Source organism: Capra hircus, chromosome 29 (genome assembly GCF_001704415.2).
Source record: "Capra hircus breed San Clemente chromosome 29, ASM170441v1, whole genome shotgun sequence".
Taxonomy (NCBI): Eukaryota; Metazoa; Chordata; class Mammalia; order Artiodactyla; family Bovidae; genus Capra; species Capra hircus.
In genome coordinates, this window is record NC_030836.1 from 39,945,902 (window position 1) to 39,973,058 (window position 27,157).

General features: G+C 44.9%; 1 protein-coding gene and 1 pseudogene across 1 annotated transcript; one reads left to right on the forward strand and one right to left on the reverse strand.

Annotated features, from left to right (window-relative positions):
- Positions 3,226 to 6,750, forward strand: LOC102168609 (pregnancy-associated glycoprotein 1-like). Its single transcript, XM_013975884.2, has 4 exons — positions 3,226 to 3,240; positions 3,643 to 3,721; positions 4,901 to 5,019; positions 6,550 to 6,750. The coding sequence occupies exons 1-4, from the start codon at positions 3,226 to 3,228 to the stop codon at positions 6,748 to 6,750; spliced, it is 414 nt and encodes a 137-aa protein (XP_013831338.2).
- LOC102168892 lies at positions 22,601 to 26,416 on the reverse strand (annotated as a pseudogene).

Genomic DNA, 27,157 nt, shown 5'->3' on the forward strand with positions numbered 1-27,157 from the left:
TGGGAGCCCTGAGCTTATTTTCCTGGAATGAGACTGTCCCATCTCTGGGTGATGGGAGAGCAATAGGGAGCAGCTGTAAATACAGATGAAGCCTCACTCACCGGCCTGCTGTGAGTGAGGCTTTTTCAACAAAATTATCTCCCAAAGGCCCTGCCTCCTAATACCATCACATTGTGAGGTAGGGATTCCACAACTGATCCTGAGGGTATAAACTATTCAATCCATAGCAACTACACAGATCTGTTTCTTAAATCAAGACAGATCCTCATTTATAATTATTCTTTGCTATTTATTAATTCTTGAATGAATAAATATTCATTTTAAGTATTTTAAGGAAGATATTGCCATTTAACAAAATATATATAGCCACAGTGTTCTTTTGTTCCAAGCAAAATGAACATCTAATATCCAGTTCATGTTCAAATTTCCCTAATCCTCTAAAAACAAATGTATTTTAACAGTTTACTGATTCAAATCATGGACTAGACAATGCAAACATATGTTGCACTTGATTGTTCTCAGACTTTAACTAAATATCAATCTCCCACTCCCTAGCTTTTTGTGGCATTTATGATTTAAAAAGTGGGAGGAGGCAGGGTGGTTTGTCTTACAGAATGTCCCAAGTATTGGGTTTAGAGCAGGGCTCCACAACACTGGTACCAAGACCAGTACCAGTCCTTGGTCTGTTAGGAACCAGGCCGCACAGCAGGAGGTGAGCAGCAGGCCAGTGAGTGAGGCTTCATCAGTATCTACAGCTGCTCTCCAGCGCTTCCCATCACTCAGAGATGGGACAGTCTCATTCCAGGAAAATAAGCTCAGGGTTCCCACTCTTTTTGCATTACAGTGACTTGTATAATTATCTCATTATATATCACTATGTAATAATAGACAAAATCCACAATAGATGCAGTATCCTTGAATTATCCTGAAACCATCCCCTCAACCCTGGTTTTTGGGAAAATTGTCTTCCAGGAAACCATTCTTTGGTGCCACAAATTTTGGAGACTGCTGGTTTAGAGGACTGCTTCTCTATTCCTTTATCTGTGTATTTCCCTGAAAACTAGAAGTTAGATCTAGAATTGAATTCAACATCTCATCCATTCCGCTCTTCCCTCCATCCATCTTATACCCAGTTATTGGGATGCTCTGTGTCTTATTCCACACACCCCTGTGGATGGTCATTTCTGATAACTGTCAAATCTTTTTGTTTTTAAAAACAAAGTTGCAGTGAAAAGCTTGGGCATATGGTTTATTTGGTCTTCCTTGGTATCTCAGCCGTTAAGATTCCACCCACCAATGCCCGAGACTCAGGTTTGATGCCTGTGTCAAGAATATCCCTAGAGGAGGGCATGGCAACCCACTCCAGCATTCTTGCCTTGAGGATCCCATGGACAGAGGAACCTGGTGGGCTTCAATCAACAAGGTCACAAAGGGTCGGACACAACTGAAGTGACTGAGCATGCATGCAGGAGTGTTATTCGACTTTGAATTTCTAGCATGTAACTCAGACCCCAGCACACAAGGTTCTCCTTATAAGTTTGTTGGATAACATAAAGCATCTTGTGGGTGCACATATCACACATTTTCCATTATGAAACCATACAATTGTAATACTGCTCTAGTCTAGCTCTTTGATACAGATTGGCATCAAAGGTGCCTCTAACCTGTGCTATCTGTCCCACTAACTGAAGTCACTCACATGTTGCTGGCCTGCCCCTGAAGTCTTCACTTTGCCATTTGACCTCTCATCCTCCTAGCAAACCTCCTCTCCAACTGAAGACTGCAATGCACATCTCATGACATGTCTAGGAAGACCACATGAGCTCAGGAATCTCTAGCTTGGCCCCTGGCATTTATTTTTATCACCTTGTTAGCACAGGGTCACAAAGAATCAGACTCGACTGAAGCGACTTAGCACAGCACTCAGCAACAGTGTTTTGTCTCCAAATTGGCAAAAGTCTCCCTTCTTAGTTCAGTTTGTTTTTTTCAGCCAAGCCACAAGGAAGAGATTACAGTAGAAACCCTGTATTCTGAGAATTTTCCAAATCAACTCCCCTTGGACACTGATGGAAGTAAAGATTTTATGAAGAGATGGATATATCTTATCAGATCCATTAGTGGCCTAGTGAATAGAATAATGAAGTCGTCCAGTCGTGTCCGACTCTTTTCGACCCTGTGGACTGTAGCCTACCAGGCTTCTCCGTCCATGGGATTCCCCAGACAAGAATACTGGAGTGGGTTACCATTTCCTTCTCCAGGAGATCTTCCCGACCCAGGGATTGAACCCAGGTCTCCTACAATGGAAGCAGACACTTTAACCTCTGAGCCACCAGGGAAGTTCCTATTAGTGGCCTAGAGGGGACAATTTGGGCAGGTCAGAGCATATATAGTTAGGGGCTCCTGGCAACCTCTGCATGCTAAGAACTCAATTGTTTCTGAGCACTTTGGACCCTTGAAAGAACCATGAAGTGGCTTGGGCTCCTTGGGCTGGTTGCCCTCTCAGAGTGCATAGTCATTTAAGTATGGGGACTATAAATAGCATCGTCTCTTTCTCTGGGATTTTTTTTCCTTGTTCTCTTATTCTTTTACCCATCAGGGTTTGAAGAGAATGTAATCATTCCCTGACAGTCTTACAGTTCAAATTTCACTTATTGATAAGAACCTTGCCATTGGCAGCTGGGGCCCAAGGTTCTTGGGGTAGGCTTGCAGAATTGCACAACTCTGGGGGTACAGTCACATTATGACACATGTGGAAAGGGCACTCCTTGGAATTGCTCAGTGCACAACCTGTGTGACTGTAAGTGTGGTCCTGTGGAAGCATTTCTCTTGCATTTGTTTCTAGATATCTTCTCTCTGCCCTTTCTCCATTTCTGTGTATATGTGTCTGTGTCATCATCTCCGTGTCTATTTCTCTATCTCTCTGGATGTCTCTGTGCATGGAGAACTCTCTGATTTCTTTTTTCTATTCTGATTCTTCCTTACTTCTCTAGCTTCTTAATTTCCCTAATTTATTTCCCATCTCCTGGTTTCCTCTCCTACTTCTGTCTTCTGCTTGAGCCCCAGAGAAAGATCAGAAGTACTACTTCTAGGCTGTTATACCTCTAAATAGCAGTGTGACCACAGCCAAGTCACAAACTCCTTGCATTTCAAATTCCTCCCTTGTAAAAAAGAGGATGATAAACCCACTTCTACCTTATTCCCTGTGTTTCTTTAAGGTACAGTAGGATGGCCACAGCTATGGTAAGTCACTGTTGAGACTTCATATATATCAAGCATATTACATCCTTCATTTCACTTAATCACCAAACATTCTATATTGGTGGGATAGAGATTATTACATTCTACCTTTTACCACTGGTGAAACTGAAGCTTGAATTGTTCATAAAAATGGAAAATACACTGCCATTACAATACCAGGTATGACAGTCATAGTATAACACAGACAGCTGACTGCTGCCCCTTCTTTGCTTCCTTTTCCCCATGCTTGGTGAAAGAATCCTGCTAACAAAGATGAAGACCATGCAAGACACTCTCCCAGAAAAAAAAGTATTGAAAATTTTCCTGGAGAAACACGCTTACAGACTGTCCCAAAATTCCACCAATAACCTAAAATTCAGTTCTCACCCTCTGAAAAACTTGCAGGATGTATTTGGGGAGGATGGTGCTCCACTACACCCCCTGGTGCTCTGGCCTAGCACTGAGGTTCACCTGGATTTTTCAGGTGGGATGTTTGGGGCTCCTGCAGGAGGTAGAGACAGTGGGAAACAGGGACCCCATCCCCAGAGGAGAAGACACTCTCATCCTCAAATCTTGGTCTGTGTTTACTAGGGCAAACAATGACCAGATGGAGGTAAACATCCATTTCTGTGTCAAAGTTGTGGCATTAGTTTCAAGGAGACTGTTATTTCTGAACCAAGTGATCCATTGAGTTACAAATGAAGGGTGAACCATGTCTGATCAAAAGCAAAGCTAACTGCAAATCAACTATGAAACCCCGGGCAGAGGAAGTTCAACCTTTGCAGATCCAAGAATGACACCAGTAAAAAAAATAAATAAATAAAATAAAATACTGAACCATGGTGCTAGTGGAGACATAAGACATAAGAGATGTAGGTTTGATCCCTGGGTTGGGAAGATCCCCTGGGCAAGGCAACCCACTCCAGTATTTTTTCCTGAAGAATTTCATGGACAGAGAAGCCTGGCAGGCTATGGTCCATAGAGTTGCAAGGAGTTGGACTTGACTGAATCACCTTAGCATGCACATAGCATGTGACATATAAAAGTCTAATGCTATAGCTATTGATTTGAAAAATGTCTCCTATCTCCTTCCAGAATATGCAGGCCACCCTGAGACATAGGCAAAGAGTAGATAGATGTCAAATGAAAGGGCCATCTGCACAGTATTGACAGGATACAGTCTCAGTTTAGAGAAAGTGGCCCAGGGTGACCTCCAGGAGGGCCACCTGGACAAGGCTGTGTTCATGCTGAACATGGGGAGGAGACTGGAGTGTTTGTCAACTGAATGCACTAGTCTGAGCAGAGGCTGTGAGATGGGGGGCAGGTGGGGAGGTGGAGGGTTGGAAAGTGATTTTATAAGACATGGGAAACCCAACAGGAGGCAGTACTCCAGGAATCAGAGCTGGCCAGGCAGTCAGGTCTGCCCTAACCACCAACCTCCGACCCCTGTAGTTCACCTACCTTGGAAAAATCACCATTGGAATACCTCCTCAAGAGTTCCGGGTCGTCTTTGACACCGGCTCATCTGACACGTGAGTGGCCTCCGTCTACTGTGACAGTCCAGGTCGCTGTAAGTACCACCCCAGCCCCGACCATCCCAGACTCCCCATCCCACCTCCTCTCCATCCTTGGCGCCTGACACGCTCATCTCTTTTGTCTCCAGCTGCACTACTTCACTTCAACCCTAATGCATCCAATACCTTCCACCCCTCTAACCAGTCTATCAACCTCATCCACGGCTTTGTGTGGATGAAGGGAATTCTTGGCTATGACACCATTCGGGTAAGTTGGGAACAAGGAGCTGAGTCAGGACAGGCTTTGAGAGTGACTACTGCTCACAAAACAGACACAGGACCAGATGGCAAAGCCCTTCCTTCTGAAAGTCCCTTAGTGACTGGCTGTCTGCCCCTCAGACCTGTCCCTGGAGAAATAACACCTCTGTTGACACACAACCTCCCAGAAAGGTCAACGCAGAGAGTGGCTTAGGGTGTGGACTTGCAGCTCCTTTGCCCATAAGCAGCTCAAGGTTCATTTTGCGGGAAGCAGGAAGAGAAGGGGAAAAGCACCCGCATTTATTCTTAGACTATGCCGGGCAGATTCATGGTAATAACTTGTTTAATCCTACAACAATCCCATATAGCAGGTACTGTGATTAGCTCCATGATACAGGCAGGTAAGAGAACTAAAGTTCAAAGAGCAAGGACCTTGCCAAAGTCACACATCTGGTAAGCAATGGAGCTGGGCTGGCCAGTCAGGCCAGTCAAGCAGGTGTGGAGTGTTTCAGGAGTGGATAAAACTGATCTGGGGCCACTGGGGGCAGCTCAGGGCTTCAGTTATCCACACAGGGAAATAGGGAGCCACATATGCGGATGGGGCCTAATAAATGGTTCTCACTCTGGGGGACTATTGAGAGTTAGTAAAGAGTATGGCCTGTCTCCCCCAAAGTACCTGACTATTTTCCCTCTCTATCTGTCACTCACTCACTCTCTGTCTCTCTCCCTCATACACATACACATTCACACACACACACACACACACAGGCCCAAACCTTTCCAAAAGCATGTTTCCCAGGCAGCATTTTCATAAGAATGATGCCTGTATACAAGAACATTGTATAATGGGCTTCTGTCTTCCTGGGCAGATACAAAACCCACAATATATTGCTGCTAAGTCACTTCAGTAGTGTCGGACTCCGTGCAACCCCATTAGATAGCAGCCCACCAGGGTCCCCCATCCCTGGGATTCTCCAGGCAAGAACACTGGAGTGGGTTGCCATTTCCTTCTTCAATGCATGAAAGTGAAAAGTGAAAGTGAAAACGCTCAATCATATCCTACTCTTAGCAACCCCATGGACTGCAGCCTACCAGGTTCCTCTGTCCATAGGATTTTCTGGGCAAAAGCACTGGAGTGGGTTGCCATTGCCTTCTCCGCACAATACATTATAATGAATGAATTAGGTCCATTTCTGTCATCAGATCATAGTGATGCCAAAGAGAAGGCTACCCTTGTCTTTATACATTTTGTCCTCAGGTGGGAACCACTGGGTCTTGTCCTGAGTCTTTGGTTGCCCCATCTGTACAGAAGGTATGAGGCCAATTTGACTCACGCAGATGGTGTTTGCAGGAGTAGTCGGTGTTGATTAAAATCCACATCCTCACACCAATAGAACCCAAATTCCTGTCCCAGCTTGGTCTAACAGTCTGAAGTCAATGCAAGACATAGTCAGGCCTCAGTTCTTCTCTGCAGTGCTAATGGCATCTCCACCCAGTCTCACTTTCCAAGACTTTACATAGGAACACCCCTCTCCCACAGATCGGGAACCTTGTCATCGTGAACCAGACATTTGGCCTGAGCAAGGTGTACAACAGACCCGTGGAATCCCAACCTGTTGATGTCGCCCTGGGCTTGGGCTACCCTAACTTAGCTGTCAAAGGAAGTGCCCCCATCTTAGACAACCTGAAGAAACAAGGAGTCATTTCTGAGACTGTCTTTGTCTTCTATTTGAGCACATAAGTCTGAGCTGGACAAGCCATGTCTCCAAGTTAACAGTAAGATTCTTTCAGTTGCGTGAAATGTTATAGACAACCTGATCCAGAATACTCCTGAGAGATAGTCTATGCAAGGAGAAATGCTGCCCTCGGGACCCGCCTGGCCCCATCACTTGTTTTTGTCTAGAAAATTTTTTTTTGAAATACAGTTATGCTCGTGGGCTCAAGGGGAGCAGTTTGGTCCAGAAGGGCTCGGGGAAGAGGAAGAGCAATAGAAGGTGCCAGGAAACGGGTTGGAGAAACAGGTAACTCGGTTTGCTGGTGGATTTGATTTGGAATATAGGTGAAAGACGGCGAGAATGTTCCCTTCCTCACTCACAGTTCACCAGGAGCCCAGGACCAGTGACAAAATTTGCATGGAGTCAGTGCAAAATAAACATGTGGGACCCCTTGTTCAAAACATACTAGGAATTTCAAGGCACGGAGAGCAGAGGTGGGGCCCTGCTGAGTGCGGGGCTTCATAGACAGCATAGGTCACAGGCAGATGAAGCCAAACCTGGTTGACCCTGAACCTGAGTCCTTACCACCCTGGGGCCTTGGTCTTCCTAAAAAATGACAGGCAAAACAAGGAGGGGTGCTAGACCCCTCCAGCATGGTTCCTCTGAGGGTGTCTGTAAGAACTCAGGTCACTGGAGGGGACCAGGCTCTCCTCAGAAGGCTGGTGGTCAAAGCCAAGTTGCTCAGATTCCAACCTCTTCAGTGGCACTCATTAGATGGTGACAGACCTGAGTCAGGTACTTGATCCCTCTGAGCCTCAATTTCTCCCTCTGTAAATGGGGGCCACAGTAGTGCCTCTGATGGGTGGGTAAGCACAGCCCTCAAATAGTTCCTGGTGTTACTGTCCTTATGGTGCTCCCCTCTTTCCTTCTCTCAACAGCTGGAAAGAGAACGGCAGCATGATGATGTTTGGTGGGTTGGACCACCCCCACCACAAGGGAGAGCTCAACTGGAAGCCAGTGTCACAAGCCAGCTTCTGGCAGATAGCCGTGGAGCAGTAAGCCTCTCCCTCTGAGGACCATCCCAAGTGATGCTCCCACATGTGCACAAGGACAGAGGCAGATACACAGAAGTGCACGCACAGACACACAGTCACGCACAGACATACACACCCAGAAAGACACATAAAAACACATATGGAAACACATATAAATACACACATGTAAACACACAGAGGCACACAGATACACACAAACAGACACACACACACAGACAGAGGGAGACATAGACACACCCACAAACAAGCAAACACAGATATGGAGACCATCCATGGGTTTAAAATCACCCCAGGCCTCCTGACCAGGCCTCTGGCCAGGGTCCTGAAAGGGTCCAGACAGGCCTGTGCAGCTGGCGGAGGGAGGAGGGGAGAACCTGCTGTGCTGTGAGGTAGGGAGCAGGGTTTAGGACCCTACACTGTGATGAAAAGTTGATCAGGGAGAATCTCACCAGTCTGAACAGGGTTGTGTTAGGATGTCCACATGACCAGGGCTACCTGGGAGGGTAGTACTTCTTAGCACACAGAACTGCCACTTGAAAAACAGAGCAAGTCCTAGACAAACTGAGAAACTTGGCCTCCTCAGAAAGAAGCTACACAGCAGTGGAGACAGGTTGGTTTCAGTGGGGCGAGGCTGTGACCAAGAGAATCAGGAAGCTAGGATCCAGGTGTGGCCTGAGAACAATGGGCAATAATCAATGGCGTTCTATGTGACACCCTCAGACAAAGCTGATGTGCCATTTTGCATCCCATGAGCTAACTTGGGCATCCTCTAGCCACAGCCTCAGTCTGAGCCAGGTGGGGTGTTGCTAGGAGACAACGTCTCGTGGGGAGCCTGTATCTCCCCCACCCTCTCTCTGAACATCTGCTTCCCCAGAGAACCTCCATCTTCTCTGTGTGGGTTGAACTATTAATGGTCAACACCAGATACAGGTTTCTGACTGTTCTTCATTCATTTCTTAATACAATCACTTCAAAAAAAAAAAATACATCGTACATCTGCTGTATCCTGAGAGGCACTGGGGTCAAACTTGTCCTCTCATCTAGTAAAGCAGTCATACATGAAACAAGCCACATACATAGTGAATTACCACTTTGGTACTTGCTAGACACAAGGAAGAGTCTACAGAGAGTGAGCAAGACAGGAACATGATCTAGTCTGGTGGGAAGATTCCCTGACAAAGTGACAATTAAGCCTAAACCTGGAAGATGAGGACAAATTAATGCAACAAAGGGTATGGTGGTTGTGTGGGAAGGGCAATGGTACATGGCCAGGCCCTGAGGCATGAAAGACCTTGGTGCATCAAGAAGTGCAAGGAAGTCAAAGAAGGTGACATGATCAGAGCAAAGGAAAACAGAGTCAGGGCGAAAGCTGGAGCCCTAACTATTCAGGAGACATTCAGGGAGGCAGTAGTTGTAGGGGAGGCTACATAGTGACCCCGGTGCCCGCTTTGTCCCACTGTCTCCCAGCATCTCCATGAACAGGATGGTGATTGGTTGTTCCTGTGGATGTCAGGCCATTGTGGACACCAGGACGACAATACTGGTTGGCCCAAGTAACATGGTCACCAAAATCTGGAGGTTCACTCACCCCAGGCTCAGTGGGAAACCCGAGGTGAAGGGTCATGCCACAGGGTCCCTCTCTGGCTCTCCACCCCAAGGACCAGCTGAAGCCAATCTCTCTCCCTATTCCTCTAACAGACGCAGGTTCATGTGATGTCATCAGTAAGTTGCCTCCTATCATCTTCACCATCAATGGAACTGACTACCCCGTGCCCGCTCAAGCTTACATTCAGGAGGTGGGGGCCAATCCTGGGGGCTGGTTCTCAGATGTGGAACTTGCAGGAACCCTTGGGCTGCTGCTGGGAGGAGGGCAGCCTCTGCAGGCCAAGCCACGCCATTGCAGATACTGCTGAGCCCCTTGGTTGGGCCACTGCCTCCCACAAAATCATCCACTTAAGCATAATGGACAGTCTGGGACATCCATCCTCCTGATATAAATGTGGAGACACTACCCCATCCAGGCCTGGCGACGGGCACAGGGAGAGGGGAACACTAAGGGCCTCTGCCCTCAGAGGCCTTCAGTGCAACCAGAACCCTCAGATGCATGAACAAGGAAAGTCAGCTCTAGCAATCCCTGCAATAGGACATGTGACAAAGTCAGGGGGGTGACTGAGGACAGTCCCAGTGTGCTGTCCCTCCCTAGTCTCCCTTTCCTTCTCAAAGTGTCCTGGTTTAGATGATAAATTATCTGGTTACCCTGGTCCTTGCTACAACTTCCCCTTGCTAAGCCCCAGGGCCCCCTCTGTGAGTTGGGGTACCGACCCCTCTGTGGGGAGGTTGGATGCTAGGGTGAATAAAGGGTGCACAGTGACTGCTCAGCCCTGGCACAGGGTGGAGGCTTCATGTCAGCTCCCTGTGGGAGTTCAGAGAAGACTGATAGGCCAAAGAAGGCTTTGAGGAAGAGAGGGCATTTCAGGAATTCTAAAGCCCCAGCATCATGGAGGCATGAGGAGGACCACTCGGGTACAGTCAAATCTACATTGATGCCATGCAAATACACCCTCTTGAGGGATCTGCAAAGGAGCGCTGGGTCAGATTAGCGGGTGGGGGCTACACCAGGGGAGCACCATAGTAAGTCATCCAGCCCAACCTGGAGTGGCCAGGGCGGCTTCCTAGAGGCCTGAGCACGGTACAAAGAACCAGGTGTGGGCACTGCTATTGAAAATGGCTAGCCAACAATGACCTCCTGTGAGGCACCTGTGTAGCTCTGCCCAGTGTGATGTGGCAGCCTGGATGGGAGGGGATTTGGGAGGAGAATGGATATCTGTATGTGTATGGCTGAGTCCCTTTTGCTGTCCACCAGAAACTATCACAGTATTTTTAGTCGACTATACTGCCATACAGAGTAAAAATTTTAAAAAGAAAACACCAGGTTATAGGGAAGTGGGAGAAGAACAAGCATTCTCTCCAGAGAAGACAAAGAGCAGGGGTGGGAAGGAATGAAGCATTTGAGAATGAGGGGAATTACCACCCATTTGTGTTTTTTTTTTTTCTCACAAATTTTATTGAAATATAGTTGATTTACAATGTTATGTTAATTTTTGTTATGCAGAAAATTCATTTACATGTATATATTTACATTTTTTTCATATTCTTATCCACTATGGTTTATCATAGGATACTGAATATAGCTCCTTATGCTATACAGTGATACTTTGTTGTTTATCCATCCTCTGTATATTAGTTTGCATTTGTTGATCCAAAGCCCCAGTTCTCCCCTCCTTCTGTCCCTTTCCTTATGAAAACCACTCTAACTGAGCCCTCTTGTTCTTGGATGGGCCCCCATTTCTGCACCTGCAGAGAGCTGTGGAAAGACCCACTTGATTCTCAACAAAGGAGGGAAATAAAAGCAAGAAACTGCCAGCTCTGGATGTTGAAGGCAGTGACAGGTAAGGGCTCAGGCTGACTAGTATGTATTTCTGCCTCCCCCAGATTTATGAGAACCTCTGCATTAGCAGCTTTGAAGGAGGCTCAGAAGGCTTTAAAGGGCCAGAGACGTGGATGCTGGGTGATGTCCTCCTGAGGTTGTATTTCTCTGTTTTCAGTCGGAAAAACAACAGGGTTGGCCTGGCTCTTACAGTGTAAATGCTGGGCTGCTTCAGGAGTCAATCAGGCCCACTCCAGACACACACTCACTCACACCAAGGGCACTCCAGCCCAAGGGAGTAGGTGATGAAACTGTTTGTTGCTCTGCAAAGTCCTATTCTCAGTAAAGAGTAAAGGATTTCATCTCAACGGTGCTGATATGAACGGATACCTCTCTTTGGGGTCAAGGAGGTGCATCATAACCAGGAAGAATCCAGAATCAAGTCTCAACCACAAGTGAAAGGAGCCCAATTCCAACTGGCTTCAAGGAAAGAGACTTATTGGAAGGACCCTGGGGATCTGGGACGCAGGAACCAGAGTAAATCCAAAGATCGGTGATTGGATCCAAGAAATCAGAAGCCATCAAGCTCACTCTTTCTCTCCCTTGTTCTTTCCATTCTTTCATCTTTGATAATCTAAGCCTGAAGACTTTTTTCCCTCAGGCTACTACACCTAGTGAGGGAGTCTGAAGGTGCCTGCCACAGGGTTCTGTATCCATAAAGTATCTAACCCAGAAGGAAAGAAGTTCTGAAAAATCTGGTTACCACAGAGGGCTCTGATTGATTGATATATAGATAGATAGATAGATAGATAGATATGATATATATATATGATATATATATAAGGGCTTCCCTGGTGGCGCAGAGGTTAAAGCGTCTGCCTGCAATGTGGGAGACCTGGGTTTGATCCCTGGGTCGGGAAGATCCCCTGGAGAAGGAAATGGCAACCCATTCCAGTATTCTTGCCTGGAGAATCCCATGGACAGAGGAGCTTGGTGGGCTACAGTCCACAGGTAGCAAAGAGTCGGACATGACTGAGCAACTTCACTTTCACTTTCATATATATATATATATTGATATATATGACCTCAGGTCATATATCCAGGCTGGACCAACCAGCCTGGCAGGGCAAGTGGTACTACGGCTTTACTTGATCATGTGGCCTTGTCCCGCCCCCATTGCCCCACCCCCTTACCCCACGTTGGGTACAGAGGAGAAAGACATTATTTGAGGACTTATGCTTTGGGTTTGCACTTTGGCTCCTCAGCTCTTTGCCTGTGTGACCTTGATCATGTCCCATAACCTCAGTTTCCTCATCCAGAAAATGGGTGTCGTGATGAATCCCCACCTGGGGATTGCATGTGTGCCTGAGATTGACAAGTGGCCTGGGTGAGCAAGCCAAATATTAATTATTCTGCCTCCTGGGGGACAATCTGATGATTTCAGGGGACTCCTGACACCCACGGGGCTTAGTACTGAGTCAAGCAAATAACTGCTACTTCTGAACCATAACAGGGAATTCTGACTGAGCCGGGGCTTCTGTTTTCCTGGTTCCACAAGGAGCTAAAGCACAGGCTCTGATTACTCCCCTCCTCATCCTTACCAGCCAACCTGTCCTTGCCAACTACTTCAAGCCTAAAATCACACTGCAAAGAGAGTTGTAAAGGCCTTTAATTTCTTCTCAGTTTCCCACACCTCCTAGGGTAGCACAAGAAGCTGTTACCATGGGAACCTGCACAGTTCAATCTCTGAGTGTTATATGGAACTGGACCCATTTCTCCCCTTGTGACGAAAACATCTGCAGTTGTCTTAGAAACCTCTCTAAGCTTGCTGTTTAATGAGGAAATACGTTGACCTGATCAAGTTTCTCTTCCCAGGATAATTCCAGCCACACAGTCAAGTACCCAGACATTCAGTCGCCTAACTTCCCACAGCATATGCCAAAAGCAAACCACCCATCATGTACTTCTCACTTGGCCCAAAGCACTATCGAATTGACCTGCCTCGACAATCCGAACAGTTGGCATGTGTGCCCCAGAAGAGAGAATTTCTTAGGTTTCTTTCTATGGATATTCTGGAGTTGGGATTAGAACTGAAGATGCCTTCATGGCCCCCAGTGCTTAACAGTTAAAACAGTGTGAAAGGCAGTGAAAACAGTTCAGGGCTTGAGTCCAATATTCTTCATTTAAATCCCAGGTTGACTTTCACTATCTATGTGACCTTGGGCAAATTATTCAGCCTCTGAATTCTTTTCTCCTTGGTAACAAGGGACTAACTCTACCAACCTCATCAGGTGGTTGTAAGAGTTTAACAATAAATAAACACGAAAGTTTCCGGAGGTGCTAGAAAAATCACCAGACCAGTGGTAGGTAGCACTAACTCACGCACTCTCACAGCTTTTGAAAATCTATTATTGTAAAGTGCTGCCTGACAACCCTGAACTCTGAGAGAACAGGTCCTAGAAGACAGCAAAGGATGTGGCTTTCTTTTTTTTTTTTTTTTTAAGTATTTCATGTCCCCCCACCACCACCATTTTTTTTTTTTTTTTTGGTACAGATATACAATGGAGTATTACTCAGCCATTAAAAAGAATACACTTGAATCAGTTCTAATGAGGTGGGTGAAACTGGAGCCTATTATACAGAGTGAAGTAAGCCAGAAAGAAAAACACCAATACAGTATATTAATGGATGTGGCTTTCTGAAACAGGCTCCAGATCAATCTGAACAAAGGTCCACAAACATAAGGTGGACCAAGGTGCCTAGTACAGTTCGAATAACAATGGTAAGTTAACAACAGAAGCTGTTACCAAATTAAAGTTAAAGCTGGCTTCCCTACATTTACTTTTGTCCGCAGTCTGCTCTGAAAATGTACCAGAGAGTTAGTCCCTTTTTTGAGAAAAACTTTTAGAGACTTGAAGGTTGGTCCTTATGCCCCCACCAAAATCTTGATTCTCCAGTGTAAACAAGCCTCCAAGCTATCTGCCCACATTTCTGCTTCCCAGCCAGATGGAAGCTAGTGGTCGTGACCTCTTCACTCAGTGTCCAAAGTCTTCCCCACCCGGTTTCTAGAGCTTCCGGGTTCTCTTAATGTACTTCCTTCCTCTTAACATTTTTCTTCTATTCATTGCTGTCTAGGCTTCACTTTTCATTCCTCTCCTCCATTCACACAATCTAAAATCTCTGAGATCTCCATCACACACAGCACAAATCCCACACTCTTGAAAATTAGGCTTGACTGCCAAGCCCTCCCCACACCACCCTGGGAGGTGGTCTTGGATCCCATCTTCTTCATGGGCCGGTGTATCATTAGAGCTGTTGTCCAGATTTTCAAGTCTTTGTCCTAAATTCAGGCTGTATTACACATCCATAACTCCCTCATAATTCACTGTAGCCCTGTGGCTTGTGATATAAAGCAGATAGCAGTGACACAGCTCACTCATGGCAAATGCTTTGATAGTGTCACTAGGGAAAAAAAAAGAACAGCACAAACTAAAAGCTGACAATTCTGTTTTATTTGGCAAACTTTCTGAGGACTACAAGCTCGGGGGCATCCTTTCAGATATCTCTAAGGGATTTATCTGAAAAGGTAAAGGAGGAGGCAAGAGATAGAGGAGTTTTTGCAACAAAAACCAGATAGTCAGAACGTTAAAAGATTGCTGTTCATTAGAGAAGGTCAAATATCTCAGATTAAGGAATTTAAGCATTTTTCAATGTATGGGAAGATGCAAGAGCCTGGGTTCACTGAAATCATTTCTTTGATATGCACCTTAGCTGTCCAGGGAGTGTATTCACTTTCTTCTCATCCTGAGGCCCCTCTAGATACACAGCTGGCAGGGGGGCAGGTGGCTTCAGTAGCTGGGGGCTTGATGGAGGGCATCCTTTGCCATCCTGAATTCCTTCTGGGGGATGACTTTTATAGGCACCTATGTGATAGCTGGATGGCTGTAACATCCTTGGTTTACTGATATGGCAGGCCACACTTTTCATTCACAATAGTCAGTACATACATTGGCACACGCCCTCCCCCCTGCCACAGCAACCAGGGACACTGCAGACGGTGAAGCCTCCATCAGTCTGCATCCGCAGGAGAAGTCTCCAGTCAGAGCCCCAAAAAACTTGTGATGGACAGAAAGATTTCACTTTGGGGACCCACCACTTGGCATGCAGAATTTTAGTCTGTGACCAGGATTGAACCCATTTCTGCAGCTGTGCAAGTTAAGAGTCTTAACTACTGGAGACCGGAGAAGTCCGGAGTTCCTGTTTTTAAACTGTGCATTCTTTGTACCACCCATACTGCCCAGACTGATTGAAATAATGTATCCCTTAGGGCTAAGCTTCCGAAGTGACTGACAATCCCGAGTTCAGTAGGATGCCAGTGCTGCCCTCTTTGATAGGCATTCCCTCTGCTCACACTCACTCAGCAACGTCCTTTATCCATGCAGACACAGCTCAGTAGCCACCTCCACCAGGAAGCCTTCCAATGTTTCACCCAAGGTGAGAGAGTTAAAGCTTAGGGCCCTTTAAGAAGGAGATGAACATTCATGCCCATGCTTTCCTTAAATATACATTGTGCAACAATGTATCTTGCCTGAGAACTGATCTTTCTTTAGGTCTGGAACTAATGATCACAGAGCACAAAGTCTTACTCATGGAAATGCTTTCCTGAGGCTCTGTGTTAACGATCATAATCGTAACATATCTTGCCTGGAAACCAATTTCTCAAGACTTGTCCCCCTGATTACACAGCCAACAGTATACCTCTCCCAGAGGCCAGGCCCAGAAGCCTATCTCCTTGGTTAATCTTGTGCCAAAGTTATCTCAGGATATATGCCTTGGGAAAGGGTCTGGTGGAATTCTTACAACCTTGAGGTCTTCTTTTTAGCTATTCTCAGTAACCAGTTGAGAAGCATATAGTGAGTGAGTGAAGCTGCTCAGCCATGTCCTACTCTTTGTCATGCCATGGACTGTAGCCTGCCAGGCTTCTCCATCCATGGGATTCTCCAAGCAAGAATAGTGAAGTGGGTTGCCATTTCCTTCTCCAGGGGATCTTCCCAACCCAGGGATCAAACCCAGGTCTCCTGCATTGCAGGCAGATTCTTTACCATCTGAACCACCAGGAGAAGTATACATGGCCCCGCTTAATAAACTAGTGAGGCAGGTACTTTCCTGCCCTCTTCTGATGTCTCTGTCAGAAGCTTTTCTGTCACTTCCACTTTTAATAAAAATGTACACAAAGCTCTGAGTGACTGACTGTCTTTGGTCCTGGAGTTAAATCTTCTCCTTTGGAGACCATGAATCTGGTGGCACCGTTCACCGCAAGCTATCAAAGGCAACATTAGTCTTCAGCTTCCCAGGACTCCAGGAACATGTCTCCATTACAGGCTGCTCACATTTCTGTTCTGACATTTGGATTCCTGGACTATAAGGCCCTTGCTAGTCTACATAGGAAAAGCTGGCACTTCAAGGATACAAGCTCTGGAAGGAACAGGTTCATGGAAAAAGATTATGAACTGGGTTTCAGGCCATCTTGCCCCTGGGCACAGTGTCTGTATTGTGGGCACAGTCTGAATGGGGTTCCTGCACTCCAGGCTCCATCTATGCAGGGAGCACTTTCCGTGTTAGGCTTTGAGCGCTTTGAAGAAGTGTTCACTGAAAGAATGAATATCCTAACAGATGAGATCCTTCCTCAGTTTCCCCCTCTATCCCTTACCCTCTTGTCTTCTCTGCATCACTGGCTGGTCCCCCAAGCCCAGGACTAGGAACAGCTGGAATGAGCAGTCAGACAAACCTGGATTCAAATCTTGAATCTATGACTCACAGGCCCTATGGCCTCCAGGGAGATGCTTCAGTTCAGTTCAGTTCAGTCGCTCAGTCATGTCCGACTCGGCAACCCCATGAATCTCAGCACACCAGGCCTCCCTGTCCATCACCAACTCCCGGAGTTCACCTAGACTCACATCCATCGAGTCAATGATGCCATCCAGCCATCTCATCCTCTGTCGTCCCCTTTTCCTCCTGCCCCCAATCCCTCCCAGCATCAGAGTCTTTTCCAATGAGTCAACTCTTTGCATGAGGTGGCCAAAGTATTGGAGTTTCAGCTTTAGCATCAGTCCTTCCAAAGAACACCCAGGACTGATGTCCTTCATAATGGACTGGTTGGATCTCCTTGTAGTCCAAGAGACTCTCAAGAGTCTTCTCCTACACCACAGTTCAAAAGCATCAATTCTATGGCACTCAGCTTTCTTCACAGTCCAACTCTCACATCCATACATGACCACAGGAAAAACCATAGCCTTGACTAGACGGACCTTTGTTAGCAAAGTAATGTCTCTGCTTTCAAATATGCTGTCTAGGTTGGTCATAACTTTTCTTCCAAGGAGTAAGCGTCTTTTAATTTCATGGCTGCAGTCACCATCTGCAGTGATTTTGGAGCCCCCAAAATAAAGTCTGACACTGTTTCCACTGTTTCCCCATCTATTTCCCATGAAGTGATGGGACCGGATTCCATGATCTTCATTTTCTGAATGTTGAGCTTTAAGCCAACTTTTTCACTCTCTTCTTTCACTTTCATCAAGAGGCTTTTTAGCTCCCCTTCACTTTCTGCCATAAGGGTGGTGTCATCTGCATATCTGAGGTTACTGATATTTCTCCAGGCAATCTTGATTCCAGCTTGTGCTTCTTCCAGCCCAGTGTTTCTCATGATGTACTCTGCATAGAAGTTAAATAAGCAGGGTGACAATATACAGCCTTGACGTACTCCTTTCCCGATTTGGAACCAGTCTGTTGTTCCATGTCCAGTTCTAACTGTTGCCTCCTGACCTGCATACAGATTTCTCAAGAGGCAGGTTAGGTGGTCTGGTATTCCCATCTCTTTCAGAATTTTCCACAGTTTATTGTGATCCACACAGTCAAAGGTTTTGGCATAGTCAATAAAGCAGAAGTAGATGTTTTTCTGGAACTCTCTTGCTTTTTCCATGATCCAGCAGATGTTGGCAATTTGATCTCTGGTTCCTCTGCCTTTTCTAAAACCAGCTTGAACATCTGGAAGTTCAAGGTTCACATACTGCTGAAGTCTGGCTTAGAGAATTTTGAGCATTACTTTACTAGCGTGTAAGAGGAGATGCTTAACCACTCTCATTTCAGTTTCCTCATCTGTAAATTGGGGACAATCTCAAACTCTCAAGGTGCTCCTGAAAAGCATGTAGGGAAATGCAATCAGTGTCTAAGGTCTCCTTGAATGAATCAGGCCCTGTGCTTGGGACAGTGGAGTGGCAAGGGAAGGCTTCCCTGAGGGGAAAGACATTTGAGATGCTGTTGAATATTGAGAAGGAACCAGCCATGTAAAGAGTTGGGAAAAGAACATTACAGAAGGGGAAACACCCACTGCAAAGGCCCAAGGTAACCAAGCTTAATAATTCCACCTCCAAATCTTCCTTCCACACTTGGAACTCAGCTACACGTCACCCACACTGACCTCATCACATACTTCACTAGTGAGATACCAACAATGAGCCATCTCATCCTTCCCAGAAGAGAAACCCTGGAGCAGACACAGGGCTGAGTCGGCTCTGGGCCTTGGGGCCATGTAGGCAAGATAGTTATTACCAGGGGTGTCAGGTCCCAGGGGCACCACCAGTGACTGACCATCTCTGTATGCTTGTCCTCAGGGGTGGAAACTCCAGGGAACAGATAGAGCAAAGAAACAAGCAATCGCTCTTGTCTCATCTTGCCCTGTGTGATCCCGTGGCCCCCTGATGGCTCTGCTCTCTGGACAAAATCTCTTTCCGCTACTCCTTCTCCAAAGGCCTGAGATCAGCATCAGCACCTGACCCTGTAGTCTTGTGGCTGGAAGTCCATTCATAAGTACTTTGGACACAGGGATGCCCAGCCTTGCCCTGTTTGTCTGTCCTTTTCCCCCAACCAGATCCATAAAGCGAAGTACTCAAAGAACATGACTGGTTGCATCTCCTCTCAAGGATTTCAAAGCTACAAGCTCTTTTTTGAGCATCCAGGAGGGAACATATCCTTTGCATCCAGACTTGTCTTAGCCCTACCAACACCCCTCAGCCAGGGGTTTCCTGAAACAGAGTTAGCAGTGAAGTCAGCTCTATCCCTTCCATGTCCAGAGCAGGAATTCCAGCAGGAAGGATGTGACCTCCAGCAAGGTTAACCAGAAGACTCAGGTCTGGCCCTCTGGTTGGCACCATTCTTTTCCCAGTGCCTCTTCCTTCCCTCCTGGGTCCTAAGCAAGCTGCCCTCCTCTTGATTAGTGGGTTGGGAATTCCTCTTCCCTTCTAAATATCCCTGCAGCTCCATGCCTTCCCTCCCTCCTTACCCAGGCCCTGCTCTCACCTACAGATGGCACTAAGGAAACAGGGGAGAGGATGCCCAGTTCGTTCTTTCTAAAAGTATCCTCATTCCTCTACCTCCAGGCCCTGACCTGGCTCATCAAAGTCCCAACTGAATGACTGTTGGGTCCTTCAATGGAACAGAGCCTGGTGGTCCGGAGTCGACAATGAGAAAGTAAAAGAGAGAGCCAGAGGGAGGGTGAGAGAGAGAGAAAGAAACACACAGGGACCCAAGCTCTGATGGAGCAAAGGTGCTTTAATGATCTTTCTGTGAGTATATATAGGCTGTTGTATAAGAAATTTCTTTCGACAATGATAAAGATCAGAAAACCAAACGTACAGTAACCCTTACCAAGGGAACAAGGGATTAATAATTATCACAAGGTCAGGAGACAATCCATATCTCAAGAAAGAGGATGGAGACTAAGCAGTGTTGTCGTAAGGAGAATGTTTACTGAAGGAGATTCAAGCCTGTCTCATACTATGACCTCAGTCCTGGGAGCGGCATGCCATTCCACTGGTTTCTGGCAACAGAAACTGATAAGGAACAGAGGATTTATGAGAAACAGCACATAGGAATCCTCCTGTTAAACATTCCCTGACAGATGACCAAGCAGCTTAGCCGTAGGGGAGGAGGGAAGGGGTAGATGGTGATCATATGACAGGAGAACAAACAATCTGTAAACTGCTGATTGCAAAAAGATTTCAAACATCACAAAATAAAAAAGAATAGTAACAAGAACCCTGTATTTCTTCACACAGCATCAAGAACTACAACACTATTCTGTTAGTCTGTCATAGCCAGGAGGCTACATGTCCAAGATTAAGGTGCTGGCCAACTGCATTCTTAGGACCTTTCTTCTTGGCTCAGAGACAGTTCCTATATTACTGTGTCCTCACACATGGTGGTGGACGGGGCAGGAGGTAAGGAGGGAGGCAGAGGGAGGGAGGATGAAAGACAGAGAAGAAGAGATTGAGGAAGCTCTTGGGTGGCTCTTCTAATAAAGGCACTGATCAAATCAGAGGGCCCCACCATTAAGACCCCATCTCAACCAAGTGTGTGTTAGTCACTCAGCCATGTCCAACTCTTTGCAACCCCATGAACTGTAGCCCACCAGGCCCCTCTGTCCACAGACTTCTCCAGGCAAGAATACTGGAGTAGATGGCCATTTCCTTCTCCAGGGGATCTTCCTGACCCAGGAACTTAACCTAGGTCTCCTGCATTGCAGGAAGATTCTTTACCATCTGAACCACCAGAGAAGCCCCCAACCAAAATTTCAACCAAATTACCTTCCAGAGGCCCTGACTCCTAATACCATCACATCAGGAGTTGTGCATTCCACATCTGAATTTGGGGGTGGACACAATGCAATCCATCCAAACTACACAGGTCTTTTTTTAATATAAATTTATTTATTTTATTTGGAGGTTAATTACTTTACAATATTGTATTGGTTTTGCCGTACATCAACATGAATCCACATTCCCCATCCTGAACCTCTCTCTCTCCTCCCTCCCTGTACCATCACTCTGGGTCATACCAGTGCACCAGCCCCAAGCATCCAGTATCATGCATCAAACCTGGACTGGCGATTCATTTCATATATGATATTATACATGTTTCAATGCCATTCTCCCAAATCATCCCACCCTCTCCCTATCCCACAGAGTCCAAAAGACTGTTCTATATATCTGTGTCTCTTTTGCTGTCTCACAAGAGACACGTTTACCCCAATGTTCATTGCAGCACTGTTTATAATAGCCAGGACATGGAAGCAACCTAGATGTCCATCAGCAGATGAATGGGTAAGAAAGCTGTGGTACATATACACAATGGAGTATTACTCAGCCATTAAAAAGAATACATTTGGATCAGTTCTAATGAGGTGGATGAAACTGGAGCCTATTATACAGAGTGAAGTAAGCCAGAAAGAAAAACACCAATACAGTATACTAACACATATATATGGAATTTAGAAAGATGGTAATGATAACCCTCTATGCGAGACAGCAAAAGGGACACAGATGTATAGAACAGTCTTTTGGACTCTGGGAGAGAGGAGGGTGGGATGATTTGGGAGAATGGCATTGAAACATGTATAATATCATATAAGAAATGAATCACTAGTCCAGGTTCAATGCAGGATACAGGATGCTTGGGACTGGTGCACTGGGATGACCCAGAGGGATAGAACAGGGAGGGAGGTGAGAGAGGGGTTCAGAATGGGGAACATGTGTACACCTGTGGTGGATTCATGTTGATGTATGCCAAAACCAATATAATATTGTAAAGTAATTACTCTCCAATTAAAATAAATAATTTTTTAAAAAATCAAATAAACAGCACCAGTCTTGCCCATTGATACAATTCAAATTTTACTTTTTCAGTTCTTGGCCCACAAGTTGATCATGGAAAACACTGCAAATCAACAGGTTCTGACAGTAACAAAGAGCAACATGAGGCTGAGATTTGAAAAGGGAAAATAAGCTGAGGGCAGACAAATCATACAATTTTTTTAATTTAAACTTATTTATTTTAATTGGAGGCTAATTACTTTACAATATTAAGTTAAATGCTATCCCTGAAAATAAGCAGAACAGTTTCAAAAGTCACACATAGAGGGGAGGGCTTGGTACTTATTTTTTAAAATGTGCATTAAGCTCCAGTGATTATTTGCTACTATTCTTTTCTACAGTCATGCTGAATAAAGCTATAGCTAAATGGAAGTTAAACTGTATTCATGAAGTGTTCATGTTTACCTCTTTTTATCTGCAGTCCCTCAGAGAAAGCAAATGAACTACAAATAGTGCTACACCAGAGACTAGTTTCTTGACCAACAATGTCGCTTCAGCATGCGATGAACTGGTTCACTCTAAAGCGGTCACGGCTGTTGAAGACAAGAGGTTTTGTATTTTTATATGGCACATCTTTTTGGTCCCTGTGAAAACAAGTTTTTTTGAACATGAACTATCCTCTGACACTTGTGGAGTTACTAGTGCTCTTCCTATATCCATTGATCAATATATGGTTCATGGCTGCGCAAGTTTAAAATTTCATTACAGGGAAATGAGCAACATGTGGCTTGCCTCTGTGAGGAGCTCGGTCAATCCACAAGAAAGAGTATTTTAGAGTACCATCATGTTCCAAGATTGCAGCTTGGTTACCACAACGATAACAATAGTTTGGAGCACTGAAAATCGTTACTGCATTTCAGGCAAAGCACCAGTTATATCCCTCCATCACCAGCCAATGAGCTCTACACACCAACATGAGGCCATAGGCATGATTAAATGTCTCAGAAATATCCTGCCCAAAGGTGTAGTCAGCTCCTTGAGGAGATATACCCCAACCTCCATGGTCCCTCTGAATCTGACCACACCAAGTGATACATTGGACCCTCATGGGGAACTTCTCATAGGTGATCAAGAGCTCTGATGTGATCCAGTGTATCTATGGATGGTGAGAGGCCACCATGTAGACAGAATATCTGCCCAGCCACTGAGGCAGTGAGAGGAAGATGGTCAAAAAGATCTGTAAAATATTTTCATACATGTACGTTTCCATATTTCCTGAAATATTCATCATAGAAACCACATACTTATGTAATCTGTCTCCTCCTCTCATGATTTCCTTGAATAATGGTGACACGTTCACTGATAAGGAATCACAAGAGCTACAAGCAGAGTAACTGTTTCCACCAAATAATACCCTCTGTTAGCATAATCACCCATAAACAAGTAATTTGTATCAGGTGATTTACCACCAATTCTAAACAGTTCCACGAGATCATGAAATTGCCCATTCACATCTCTGCAGATGGTGACTGGACATCAAACTTCTTGTACATTGGACTTTTTTTTTTTTTTTGTCAGCATTTCTTTAGCCTTCTTGCAGAGGCTCTTGACCTGGGATGCGGACAGCTGCTCGATCCACTTGTCCACCTCCTTGGTGAATACCTTCTCGTCCGTGATGTCACCTGCCTGAACCGGCTACCGCTCCTTACTCCTCCTGCTGGTACCTAGTTCCCGCTGTACTTGTGCCTGTACTGGTGGTTGCTCAGCACTAGCGCTGGCCCTCTGGCTCATCCCTCTGTGCCCAGCCACTGGCCGCTGCCCTCCTCCACTCTCTCTAGGCCTGACACTCTGCTGTCTGCAATCTCCCCCTTTTTTTTTTATGCCACTTATTTGTTTAAAAGGTAGGAGGAGGTAGAGTTGTTTGTCTAATAGAATTTTACAAGGGTTTAGAGCAGGGGTCTGCAACCCACTACCAAGGACCAGTAGGGGTCTTTGACCTATTGAGAACCGGGCTGCAGAGCAGGAGTGAGATTTCATCTGTATTTACAGCTGCTCCCCATCACTCTCCCGTCCCCCAGATGGGACACTCTTGTTCCAGGAAAACAAGCTCAGGGCTCCCACTGACTCTTCATTAAGATGAGTTGCATAATTATTTCATTATGTATCACAATGTAATAATAGAAATAAAGTACACAACAAATGCAATACCCTTGAATCATCCAGAAACCACTCCCCTCCACCACCACCTGTAGAAAAATTGTCTTCCAGAAAACCAGTCTCTAGTGTCGAAAAAGCTGGGGACCGCTAGTTTAGAGGATTGCTTCTCTGTTCCTTTATCTATGTAATTCCCTGAAAACTGGGAGTTAGATCTAGACTTGAGTTCAACAAGTTTTATTGAAATATTTTATATGTATTTCCATATATTTCTTGTGGCACCACTTCAAGAGGCTCATAATTTCCCCCACTCCTATGACAGATGCTGAGATGCAGCAGGTCCTGATGGTGCCAACCTCATGCATTCATTGTAAAACACTTCAGCCTTTCATCTTCAGCCTTATCCATTGATGACCTTTGCCTAGATCCACTGATTCATCAGGATGTTGCAAAACAGAGGATTTATGTTTCTACCACTCCTTCTGAATTTAATTCCTAAAATTCTTCAATTAAAGATCATTCTTTTAACTGTTCGTAGTTACATGAAATATGCTTCCTATAAACAAAAATAGCATAAATTTTGATGATTACTTCCCTTTCTCAATGCCCATGTTGATGAGTTGGTGCCCTAGCAATGTGTTACTGTGACAAATTAGATGTTATCTATTAGCATTTGGATCTCCTGGCTTTTTATATATTTAATTTATTTCAGCTGGTTTGATCTGATGCTAAAATTGTCCCAGTTTTAGCCTCTTCATATGGATCACTAAACTTTTTGTCCAGCCCTTGCTGGTCTTTGAAGGCTCAACTTTCTGGCCCTTCAAGATTCCCAACCTTATCTTGTACAATTCTTGACCCAGTCCTGAAATCAGCCATCTCCTCAAGAATCCATAGATCCTCTGGTAGAAAATGGTATTTAGAGGTCACAAGTTCGACCTCAGGATAATCACTATAAGCAAGCTGCCATCGCTGGTAGGTTTTTAACCATCAGAGTGATGAAGTACTAAAAAAGAAAATAATTAAATGTTACAAACTTAAGCTTTCAAGTTTTAAGACTGCAAAGTTTTACTTAAGCTTTTTTGTTTTATACTTGAACCTCTTTCCTCTATCCACTGATTGTCTTACTTTAGAATAATATTAGCTTTTTTTTCTTTTTTTTTAATTTAAATTTTATTTTTTTACTTTACAATACTGTATTGGTTTTGCCATACATTGACATGAATCCACCACAGGGGTACATGAGTTCCCAACCCTGAACGCCCCCTTCCACCACCCTCCCCATATCAGTTACTTGCTTGCTTTAACCTATAACACACATGCAATACTTTCACAATAGCAGAAGCAATATCACCAACAATAAGGTGTTGGATACAGTCTCAAATTTCTTTGCTTTTTTGTTTTTGGTTTTATTTTGGTTTTATTTTGGGTTTGGGGGCATGTTTTTGTTTCTCTTTGTCCTTAGAAGACATTCCACTCTGAATACAGAGTCAAAATTCTGCATTTTAAAGCCACTTACTAAGGTAATCTTTTGTTCTGGGCAGTTATGTCATCAACTTGACACAATTAGGCTCTTTAGTCTTAGTTTGTTCTCAGCTTCTACTGATGTGTTTATCTATTTTTTGATCCTGTAACATATATACATTGTTGCAAATTCAAACTATAAAATAAGAAAAATTACTTCCTTCTCTGCCCCTCATCCATAAATTATATTTTTAGTAGTTTTTTACTTATTCTTGCCTTCTATATTATTGAAAATAGACAAATGTGTATGTAAAAATAACAAATTATAAGCACTTTTTTGGCCTGCTTTGTTAAAAAACTGAACAGTGTACCCTGAAGAAATTACCCATCCCACTCCTCCCTCCACCCACATCCTACCCAGGTGGTGGGATGCGCTGTGCCTTATTCCACAGTCCCCCCAAATGGTCACTTAAGGTATGTTTGTAATCTTTTGCATTTACAAATGGTTCAGGATGGGGAACACATGTAAACCCATGGCTGATTCATATCAATGTATGGCAAAAACCACTACAATATTATAAAGTAATTAGCCCCCAACTAAAATAAATAAATTAAAAAAAAAAAAAAAAGTTGTTGTAGTGAATAGCTTGTGCATATGGTGATTTCTACTTTTGCCGGCGTATCTTTGGAACAGATCCCTAGAAGTAGAATTGTTGAGTTAAGGGCATATGTGTGTGTCATTTGTTAGATGCTGTCAAATCCACTCTGTGGAGATTGAACAACCAATAATGAATGTAAACAATGTGCACAAATATGGGTTAAGACATAGCACTCTATCTATACACACCTGGTGACCAGGGAGCCTCTTGATATTCTACCCAAGGGTCAGAGTCAGACCTGGCTAGACCTCACGCAGGAACACCGAGGCCCTGGGACTCCTGGGAGGAGCCATGAGGCACCATTGTCTTTACTTTGGCTGAAACAACAGTTTAACAGGCAGCCCTGTTCATCTCAGGCTGAGCAGGAGCTCTGCATGATTTGTTTTGGTTTTTTTTTTTTTTTTTTTGGTCCTCTTTGATTGATAAAAACACTTCAAAATTATCTTTCTATGTTTGGTTTAGCAGTTAAAATGTTTCAAGGCATGACAGAATTCTATCCACTCGTCCTTAGCAAATGGATATTATTAAATTCACTGGTTTATATGACACTGCTGATCTTTCTTCACAAATGGAAGAAAAACTGACATAGTTAATATGTATTCCGTCTCTTACTCAGTCAACCAACTTGACTTGGATCCCCCCTCTGTCCTCTCTGTACTCACACCTCTAGGCGAGAAATAAAAATCTGCAGTCTGAAGGCTGAATCCCTCCAGCTTTTGAATCCCTTCAAATGAACAATGCATGCACATTTATTGGAGAATTGGTTCACATTATATTTTCTGGAAAAAAAAAGTTTAGTTGCTAACATTTAAAAATCAGGAGATTATACATAAGTTTACTTCTGACTTCTCTTGGAAACTTGGCCAACCAGCCTGCTTTCCGGTGTGGCAGTCCCTGGTTGGAGCAGAGGCAAGGCTTCCCCCAGTGGAACCTGTGCTGCCCAGTGTCCAGAATATCTACCCAGCCCTTCCATTCATTTCTCTTGCCTCCTAGGCCATAAATCTGTGAGAATGGACCTAGACTGCTAGCCCCTG

Excerpts from the sequence above, each read along its gene's own strand:
- LOC102168609 (XM_013975884.2), top strand. Across the intron at positions 3,722-4,900 it reads GGTTCACCTGGATTTTTCAG|CTGCACTACTTCACTTCAAC; the intron begins GTGGGATGTTTG and ends TTTTGTCTCCAG. Across the intron at positions 5,020-6,549 it reads TTGGCTATGACACCATTCGG|ATCGGGAACCTTGTCATCGT; the intron begins GTAAGTTGGGAA and ends CCTCTCCCACAG.